This window comes from Chaetura pelagica, unplaced genomic scaffold, assembly GCF_000747805.2.
Source record: "Chaetura pelagica isolate M959 unplaced genomic scaffold, ChaPel_1.0 scaffold221, whole genome shotgun sequence".
NCBI classification, from domain to species: Eukaryota; Metazoa; Chordata; class Aves; order Apodiformes; family Apodidae; genus Chaetura; species Chaetura pelagica.
Window position 1 is genome coordinate 7,951,554 of NW_009952533.1, and position 10,873 is coordinate 7,962,426.

At 36.8% G+C, this 10,873-nt stretch overlaps 1 protein-coding gene across 1 annotated transcript in view; it reads left to right on the forward strand.

The window, feature by feature from the left end:
* The window catches only part of USP38 (ubiquitin specific peptidase 38), an 82,358-nt gene that overhangs the window by 60,696 nt on the left and 10,789 nt on the right, over positions 1-10,873 (forward strand). The window contains 5 exon segments of the mRNA XM_010008997.1: positions 13-259; positions 1,252-1,387; positions 6,723-6,852; positions 7,102-7,203; positions 9,974-10,132. Coding sequence (XP_010007299.1) covers positions 13-259; positions 1,252-1,387; positions 6,723-6,852; positions 7,102-7,203; positions 9,974-10,132 — 774 coding nt within the window.

The following is a 10,873-nucleotide window of genomic DNA, read 5'->3' on the forward strand; positions in this document are numbered from 1 at the left end:
CCCGCCCCCCCCCTCTCCCAGCTGCTGGGCGACTCCCCGCAGTGCCTGCCCCGCGGCAGGAAGCTTTCCCTCGCCTTCTGCCAGCAGCTGGTGCGCAGCATCGCCCACTTCCAGAGCCAGGGCAGCCGGGAGGCCGAGCTGCGCCTCTACGTCTCGCAGGTGACGCAGGTCAGCGGGCTGCTGCGGAGCGTATGGAAGGCCGAGCCCGACACCCTGTTGCCCTCCCTGCAGGAGCTCTTCGCCGTCATCTCCTCCGCCGGTGAGTGCCGGGAGCCGGGGGAAGCCGGAGGGGGGCGGTGGGTTCGCCAGCGCGCAGGGAAAGCCCGACCTCTGGCATCGGTTGCCTTGCAGACGTTTCCTTGGAACCGTTGTTTCCTTGCACAGGTGCTAAAATGCCACTTTGTGGCCGTCGGGAAAGCACAGTCTTTTTCTTTTTTTTTTTCCCGCACAAATTAAAACCGTAGGGGGAGTGGTAATTTATTTAGCTGCAGAGTAGCTTGGCTCTTGGAAATATTTCTCTTGCCATGCTTTAAATTATATTCTGAAACAGCGTTTTGCGTGTCCCGTTAGGAAAAACGAAAACTTTTAAGTATCGGAAGCTGCTCTTCCTCCTAGCTCCCTCCAGAGGGATACCGTAGGCTTCGGAATTGTTTAGTCTACAAAACAGGTGTATGTAAGGAATATATAGAACTTTGATATCATTAGAAAGATTCACTGAGTAATGTAGATGGAATTGTAAATAGGTACTTTCTGACTGCAAAAATCTATTAAATGCTGTATTAGCTCACATCAGAAAGTGCCTTTGCTGCTAAGGTAGCTGGAAAATTTAACATAATATTTTGCCATAACTGGCATGGTTTGCAGATGGCTGTTGAGATAGGACATGAAAAATATCAGCTGTATTGGATCTCTACACCAATCATCGAGTGTGATAAACAATTGTATGGTACTTCTTTTTAGGAAAGAAACCCACTTCTCAGTTCCCTTGAGGGTGGAGGAGTAAGTTGGCAGACTGTCACTTTCTTGCATGGGCATTAGATGAAAAATAGTTTGTAATTCAGTACTTTTAATTGTCCTTAAACCACTGGCACTTGTAAATTTTGATTTGTGATGATAGAATGTTAGATGTGGGATAGAATCTTTGTCTCGTAACTTTACAACTATGGTGATGTTCTAGGATAAATGATAAAAGTATTTTTTTTTTTGTGGGTTTGTTGTTTTTTTTTAGTGTCTTATGTTCAACTTTTACAGATACTTCATTTGAACCTTCTGTTGCATTGGCAAGCCTTGTGCAGCACATACCATTACAGATGATTACAGTACTCATCAGGAGCCTTACTACAGATCCAAATGTGAAAGATGCAAGTATGACTCAAGCTCTGTGCAGGTACTTTTTTTGAAGTTATTTGTCCCTGAAGTTCCATTAAAACCAAACAAAACCCATCTCAAGCCCCCTCTTCCACCTCCTCCCCTTTTGAAATGGAATTTTAAGTTACGTTTTTCAACATACTTAAGCCAGTAACATCGATAGCTCATGGTTTCACAGAATCATAGAATTGTTTGGATTGGAAGGGACCTTAAAGATCATCTAGTTCCAACCCCCCTGCATGGACAGAGACACCTCCCCCTGGACCAGGTTGCTCAAAGCCCCATCCGGTCTGGCCTTTAACACCTTGAGGGATGGACTATCCGCAACTTCTTTGGGCAGCCTGTTGCACTGTGTCACCACCCTCACAGTAAAGAGTTTCTTCCTAATGTCTAATTTGAATCTATCATCTTTCAGTTTACTATATGCCCTTGTAAAAAGTCCCTCTCCAGGTTAAGGTTGCTGCCTTCGTTGCTTGTGTGGCTTCTTTCTCATGCTTTGAAGAGGGTTAAATAGAAATTTTAGAGGAAAGCAGCTGTGTTCCTTCTAGATGACATCTCATGTTTAGATCTCCTACCTTACAAGAGATGGCATAAGTAGTAAACTTCACAGATCTTACAGTCAAGCTAAGAAACAAGGCCATGTATTCAGATGTGCCTTTCTGCTTTTCCAAGAAGCAGAGTGCTGTGTTCACAAGTTTGCCTTAACTCATCATCTCCTCCTCTGAAGAGATGAGCTGGTTATAAATTAGGTTTACTGCTTAGTTTTGAGTGTTTTTTCTGCTTAGATATCTTCATGACATTTTGGTAGGGTTCACAGGGACAGCTTATTTTTTTCCTTTTTCACTCAAGCCTTCAGAGGTTTTTTGGGTGTTTGAATAATAGAAGAATAGGAATGATGTAAATATAATTGCATATTATGCTTCTTGTCACTATTCTAGACATCAGTAAATGTTGAGATTAGCAGCACTGTTAACAGACTGATTCAGATTGTAATTTTGGCTAGTATCTTCTGATATGTGAGTAATAGTGATGCAGAATGATGACAGTGGAAGAAGGATGATGATCTTGAATTTCTTTGAATTATTTTTTTAAAGCTTCTGAAGGAACTGCTACTGAGCACAGTTACTGAAGAGTTAAACACGCACCTGTTAGAAATCTGTGTTTAAAAAAACTTTAAATTATTTTAAATGCTTTTAATGTCTGCTATATTATTTTTAATTGTATCTGTTTGAGTGTAGTGTCATATTTACATAGCTCAGTGAAATACTGAGGGGTTTTTTAATTAAAACATTACTTTTCTTTACATTACATTGAGAAGCCATATTTGAATGGAAAACATTATCTGCTTGAATTTAACAGATTTTAACAAAGCTCTATGCCCAGTCTGATATTCAAAACTGGGAAATTGAGAAGGTTTTGTGCATGCTAATAAGTTTCCAGTAATGTATTGGTGATGATTTTTCATGTTAGGATAATTTTTAACATTTATGTTGTATTACCCAGCTCAACACAATGCAATCTTATTGTTGTGGCTTTAGTGTGGCTTCTCTGTGTATGCCTCTGCTTAGGGCAGTAGCAGTGCTGAGCTTTGGGTATAATAAGAGCTGTTATTATCAAATAAGCTCTCTTCTTAATAACTAGCTTTGTGGTGGGTTTTTTCTCTTGTTTTTGAAAGTGTAGTGCAGTCTTACCTGCATTGTTCATTCCTTGAAGCTATGCTTTATTTTAAGAGCTCCTCCTTCTGTTCCACAGAACTAACTTTTTAGGTACTCCTTGTTACTTGTGTTTGTAGATTTTCATGTCAACATTGTATCCAGATTCTTTTTCTACCTTTGGCAACCCTTTGCAGTAATTACTCCCTTCTGACTTAGAGTAGTAATTGTGAAGAGAATAATGCAGCTGGAATGTTTGGAGCACCAAATTACAATCTTGTCATGAGGCTTGCATCATTCCCAGGAGATGCAGAACTCCAGGCATAACAAGGTCTCCTGATGAGAGTTACCAGATCTTTGGCGATGGCAAATTGGAGACGTTGCTCACTTCCTGAGGAGAGCTTTCATGACACTACAGAGTCTGTCTAAAGTTGAACACATATTAGTAAATATTTTGTAATTAGAAAACTAATAAATTGTATTTGGTTAGAGGGGGGAGTTGGGTCATATTAGGCACAAGTTGGTATAAGAAAGGGTACACGGGGGTTTTTTGCGTCATTGAGTTCTTAATTGGCTCAACTGTCTCATGCAACCTTACTTGAAGCATCAGTGAGAAATAGCAGAAAATATATTTTCTGAGATAGAGGACTACTTTAAGAGTCTACTCCAGAGGTGTCAGAGGAAGTTGCCAGTATTCAGTATCCTGACAAGTATAATGCTTGTTTGCATTTTAACCCAGGTATCTTTGTTAAGAGACACTGAAAATTTTGCTAAGAAAAAGTCCAGCCGTGACCTGGTCCTTTTGCCCTGTTGGTAAAAATGTAAAATATTATAAAATATGTTAAATATTTTGGGGGGTGCCTGGTAATCTAAGAATCTTTGGGTTTGTTTTGTTTTTTTTCTATTCTGAGGGATTTGTACCTGAGCTGCCAGATTCTTTTATCTGATGTGGCTAAGAAAATATTTATATGAAAGAAGTTACTGTCTGAGGTGGCATAGTTCATTGTTTTTTCTACCCAGATATATCAGAAGTACTGTCCTTGTTAGGCACATATGTGGATAGCAGACCTGCTCGTTTTAGGGTGGCAGAAGGTCCTCTTGAAGCCTTTAAGGTCAAACACAAAAGCCATATTCTATGTTTTTATTCATGATCATATGTCCCATATTAATACCTGCCTTTGTATTAAAAATGCGGTCATTGATTGCGTCAAAGCAGGAGCCAAGTAAATCCAATGCAGAGAGGATTTGATAACCAAAATATCTAATCTTCACCTACCAGATCTCAGATTGGATGCTGTTTATGGAAGTCTCAAGCATACCTGCAAATTTACTTCTGTTCCCTCTTCTGACTTTTGTTTCTGCTTTTAAGAACATTGACTCTACTTTTAAGAGCAGAAACAGATTTTAAGGATGGGAGTTCTATCTGTATCAATTATACAGAGAATGAGGCTTCTCTTTACAGTGAATTGTACTGAAGTGGTAGCAGTTACCTTATTAGTAAGTGTTGAATAGTTAACAGTTAATTCTATTGACAAGAGATGACACAGGACGGCCCATCACATAACCAGTGAATGGGATGGAACACAGAAAGCCCCAGCTCCCACCCAAAAGCACCTTTTTTCATTTGAAGCCTATGAGTCAGTGTGATTAAAAGTGCATGTAGCATAAAGAGTGTACTTAGGTATTTTAGAACAGCAGTTCTAATGCAGAGCTCTACAGATTGCTTTTTACTCCTCTAAGAAGTTAATTAAGAAAACTAAATATGTTGTTATTGGGCTCAAATTAACTGTGTGGGTGTTTGTGCCACTGCTGAAAAATACCAAGCCTACAAATTGGAGCAGGGATGAGGTTTGAAGATACTAGGACTTTGAGGCTTGGGGCCTATTTTTAGGTTGAAGTTAATTCTTTGCAGGCAAAAGTAGTTTTGTTTTACTTTATTTCCTATTCTAGAAAGCATGTGGCAAGGCTGCTCAGAAAAAACTTGTTTGAATTTGACACTTGAGGCAATGAAAGCTTTCTGTAAATTCAGAGCAACAATTATGATGTTGCTTTGTGTTTTCCCATGTTTCTGTAACCCAGTAGGATCTGTGCTTGATTGCTTAAAAGGCAGTCCTAGTGATTGCTTATTTTAGAGAAACCTTTGAAAGTTATATGCAGATACAAAATTTTAAGATATATACATTTTAGAATGTGTGTACTGTATTTTTTTCAGATTATAAACTCCATGTAAGTTTTAAGTTGTTTATGGGAATACAACATGCCTCACAATGCATAGCTGGTGTTGATGCAGCCTGTGATTTACTTTTTAGTTGGGAATCTGAGGACTGAAACGCTGATTTTAGTCTGTTTGGAGGTCTTTTAATCTCCAGGAAGAATACAGGGGCTTGTAGCTATGTTTCAGATTGATAATCACTAACTATGCTTATTTACAGTGATCATGACTGCTTATTACATTGGTCACTTGTAACCTGCTCAGTTTTATGCTACAAGTTAGCCTCTTAAAATAATTAAACTTTGTGAAGAGCTTTTTCAGAAAAGAAATAAAGAAATATACTTCTAATTTCCTCTTTTCATTGAATTCTAGAATAGAATCATAGCATCACATAGGTTGAGTGGAGTCTTTGGAAGTCATCTGGTCCAATCCTGCTTGAAGCAAAGTCAGACATTGTTGCTCAGGATGTGTCAGTCCAATTAAGAGTGTTCTGTAAGGATGGAGGAGCCTTGGCCTTAGTGTATAATAACTTGTTTCAGAGTTGGACTGCCCTTGTGGTGGAAAAAAAAATTTCCTTCCACTTAAATAGTGTTGCTTCATCTGGTTGGAAGAAGCGGATCTTGCAGACAATTCAAGTCCAAAATACTGCCAAATAAAACCTAAAAAGAAAAAAATCTGAATTTTGTGTATAGCTTATACTGCCTTACAGTATCATCTATGTCTTAGAATTGCTTCAGCTAATCTGCCTGTCTGCCTTAAATATCAGTGTAATTCGTCTGTTGATTTAGAAGGATAGAATTCCCTTTTTTCTGTTGCTGATATTTCACTGTAATTTGTAGGCACAGAAAAAGTCCCTTTGTTTTTCCTTCATTGAAAATAAATTCTTCCTTTTGGGGCATATGTAAATCCCAGGCTGCTGAGACCTGTTACACAATCCTTACAACACCTGCTGGATATATATATAAAATTACTAGATTTTCTTTTTAACTGAGAGTGTTTGTGTGGCTTCCAGGAGTATAGTTGCAAGTTGAAGAGGCTTCATTTTCACATTTAAAATTAATATTTGGCTTTGGTCAGGCTTGGGGTAAAAGCTGTAGGAGGGAATTTTTCCAGGCACTGGCAGTTTTTCACCATCAGTAGTAAATTTTTGCCACAAAATAGAAATAAAAATGTTGTCTTAATGTCTATAAACCCAGGCTTCATATTCTTAAATAACAAGCAAGAATCATATACATAGTATTTGATTTTATATGATTATGTGCTTTGGAGGGGGCGAGTGTGTTTAATTCTAATGTATGAAATAGAGCAATTTTAATTACAAAATTAAAATACTTATTTTACTACTTGCCTAACATTCATGCGTTACTTTTGAGAATCTTTGTGTTAGTGTGTAACTATCTGGGTAATATATAGAATCTTTTTGTTGAAATAAAAATTAGCAGCATACTGGGTTTTAGTTTCATTTTATATTTTTTCCATTAATCTTTCAGAATGATTGATTGGTTGTCCTGGCCTCTGGCTCAGCATGTGGAAACATGGGTGATTGCACTGCTGAAAGGGCTGGCTGCAGTCCAGAAGTTTACCATCCTCATTGATGTGACACTGCTCAAGATTGAATTGGTATGTTGGAAAAGACCATTCAAAATTGAAGGAGAGGGAAGGGAACTGATAACAGTTATGCAATTGCATAGCATCCTTTGTATTGCAACAGATAGTATTTTTTTATTCTGCAAAGATGATGTACCTATAGCTTTCAATTGCTTGTGATAATTCTTTCTGTTTCAACTTGCTGTATATTTGGAGTTCTGTTTACATTTTTACTGAATTTTTACTTTCTAGATTTACTGAAATAAATGTGGGTTTTTTTAGGTCTTTAATCGACTTTGGTTTCCTCTAGTGAGGCCTGGTGCCCTTGCTGTCCTTTCCCACATGTTACTTAGTTTTCAGCATTCTCCAGAAGCCTTTCATTTGGTAAGTTACTAAGTAAATGTTTTTTAATTATTGGAAATGTGATTCACAGTGTGATTTTTAAAGTGGGTTTAAAGAGTAACAGAATTCATGCACTTGGAATTCCTCTTTGTTTCAAGGTTCCAGAATCAGGATTCTGTGGGTCACAGACTGCTAGGCTTTCTAACTTCCAGGTTCCAACACTTGATCTGTAACTGGGAAACAGTGTTGTTCTTCCTCGTATGTACATATTTCTGGCAGTATTATCTGGACACAGCATTCTAACTTTGACCAAATACTCTGGAAATCTGTTTAATATGTTGTGAAGTCTGCTGATAAAAGTTGGGCTGCAGGTAGACTTTTTTACACATCGCTATTTTGGGGAAACTAGATAACCGGTTATCTACTGCATATAACCTTGTTGCCACGACTAGCTGCACCAAGGAGTACTTACTTCACTTTAAGAAGGCAACCCTATCTGTTTCAATGTACGTGTGGGCAAATTGAAAGGAAGATACTCATTTTAGGGGCCACTCTTCAAAATGCAATTCACTAGTTAAAGAGGTAGATACTAGAGTGTAGCAACTGTTTGTATTAGTACAGTGAGATGTATGTACCTTACCTGTTCTCATACTTAGTTAAACTTAGCTTAAAAGGTTAACTGATATATGGGTCATTGAGACTTAAGCATAGTAACAACCTCACACATTGTTTCTCTGAGTAGTCTCCAAGGCTTGTAGGCCTGAAGGGTTCACAGACCCTTTGATGAGTGTCAAGGGTAATTGTCTTATGCCTAATATATTTTTTTAAAGATAGAAGTCTAAATTTTTTTTTCTCCTCCCTCTTCTGCCCTAATCTTGGCCTAGGATAGAAATTTGAGTCACAAATGAAGAGCCAAGTAGCCTTGAATATGCTCAAAATGTAAATATTTCATTGTCTTGCTTCTTCGTTCCTTAGAGATACAAAACAATCATGAGAAAAATAAAAAATATTATTTTTAAATAAAAATTTCTATTCCAGAAATAGGAGTTTGTTTTAGCAAGGAAAATTTCTACCATAGGCTGCACACAGTACTACATAAACATCTGTCTTCAGGACTTCATCATGGCCATTTTCTCTCCATTTGAAACAGTCTTCACTATCATTTTTGGAGCTACTGCTGTCATTTAGTATCCTGTAATATTATATTGCACTTGTTTAAACCACTTCTTTACTTTTTTATTATAAATGGTCTGAATGTTCACTGTTTAAATACACATTTGATATATTAATTTGTATTGATTTTACAGTGCATTTGAGTTAACAATGCCTTCCCTGTACTTGAATATAATTAGCATTAATGACTTCTTCAAAGAAAAGCTGTCTTGCACACATAGAACTTAAGTGTACTGTGGAATTCTAAAATCTCCAGACATGTAACATTTTAATTTAACTTCCAAGTCAAAACTGATACTTCTGAATGTATTCCAAGTGTAACTTTCATTATTAAGTAGCATGCTGTGAGAATTTGAATCTCAATTTAAGGCAGCTGAAAACTTTTTTCTGTTTTTCTTGTGTTTTCTCTGTGCAAAATTATCATATCTCAGATCTCCTTTGTACAAATCTTATTCTTGGAGCCTCAGTAGTTACTTTCTCATTGTTATCTACTGGCATTTATAAGGTGAAGGAGAGAAATGTGTTTTTATCGCAACATTCACAACTGACTCTAGTAAACTGAACACTTAATCTTGATGTTTTCATTTTTAAACAGTGGATACCTTGCTTACCAAAAGAGTAGGGTTTGTTTCTGTAAAAATATTTGTTATACTTCGAGAACAATTGGTATTTGAAAATGTGGCAAATGCACTAGGCCCCAATTTTACTTTGGTGTTTTCAAGTATAGTAATTCTTGTAATTAGTATACTTTCCTAAAATCATTGTATTCTCAGAACTTCTGTATTTCATGTCTTTACTGCCAAACAATTTGTAAGCTAATTTGCAATGAGAAATTATTCCATCCACTTTCACAGCTAATCCATTTTGATTACTTGAAAACAAACAGAAGTCCAAAAAAGAAGTTCCACTTTTTGGGACTGCGTTGAAATAACTTTCTGCTTGATGTTTTAAGACTAATATAAAAAAAAAATCTCATGCATTGAAAAATACAGCCAGAGCTGCACTGAAGAAGGGGAAGGAGGTGGGGTAAACATTTCTGATGTATACCAAATTTAAAATAGTAATGAATCTGAATTAATCCTCAAATAGGTTACAGTATCAGTCAGTGGTAAGCTTTTTTAGCTTTTTTTTTAGTTCATTGAGCCTAGCTTCCTCACTAGGTGGAGCTGTGAGCCAATTTCTGTCTTGTAAACTGAAATAGCCTGAATGTGTTCATTGGCTTCGGGTAACAAACGTTTCTGTTGAAGAAAAATGGAGAGGTTTGTTTTAAAATCTGTATTTGTGAAATTAGAACAGGATACTGGTAGTGGTGGCACAAAAGAAAAATTTTTGTTTTTAACATCCTTAATAAGATTAGTGCTTTGGACACTTGACCATTTAAAATCTTAACATGTGCTTTCTAAGTTCATAAAGTTCCAAAACTTGATATGTGAGCTAAAGAGAACATTGAATTGTGCTATTTGAAAATTTGAGTAAAGAATAATGCATGTTTTTCAAGTTATTGTTTCTAAAGCACTTACTTAAGAACTGAAGGGCCGCTGTCGTTTGACATGTGTTAAACAGCAAAGTTGAGGAACAAAAAAACTGTAAAAATGAAAATAACACTTGTTTGGGTTTTTTGTTTGTTTTTCCCATTCAGATTGTCCCACATGTGGTTGCTTTGGTTCATTCCTTCAAAAGAGATGGCTTACCTTCCAGTACAGCCTTTTTGATGCAGTTGACTGAGTTGATACACTGTATGATATATCATTACTCAGGATTTCCAGAGCTCTATGAACCCATTCTGGAAGCTGTTAAGGTATATTGGCATTACTAAGAAGGTGGAATGTTTTTGGTTTGCTTTTCCCAATATCAAAGCTATAATCGCATGGATTAAAATTATTTAGAAAGAGAAGAGCTGACTACATAGTCCAACATCAATTCTAACTTTTTGGAATATGCTAGGAAAAAAGCCTGAAATTAGATCCTTCATTAAAAGTAGTCTAATTTCTTAAGCCTCCTGCAACTATTAATATACTTCGGTGAGTTTTATTCTAGGCATTTAATTTCAACCCAAGCTAGAAACTCACTCTTCAAGTACAAGTTCAGAACAGTGATAGTATTGAAGAGAAGTAGGTTCTGAGGAGTACTTGGTATGATGCTAATCTTTCGCTAGCTTCAAAACACCATTATTAAACACATCTTAATACTGCAGTCAGTATTGCATGCCTCTGTGGGTAGAGGATGCTGGTCTATGATGTTTCAAAGCAAAATTTGGCTCCGTTGGAGAAATATTTTAATTGCATAATGCACTTAAAATAGAAATAAATAAAAGAAAAACAAGAAAACCCACTCCAAAACACAAAATTATTGGGAAAAAACCCCAAACAAACAAAAAGCCACAAAACCATAAACCACTCAGATTTTACTGCCTGATTTCACAGCAGTAATATTGCAGTTAAGTGTTTTGACACTAAAAAAGTCCCTATCAACTTAATTCCAAGTATTCATGACTTTTTCAGTCTTATATTCTTATGTTTTTATTTGACAGAGCAGGAAT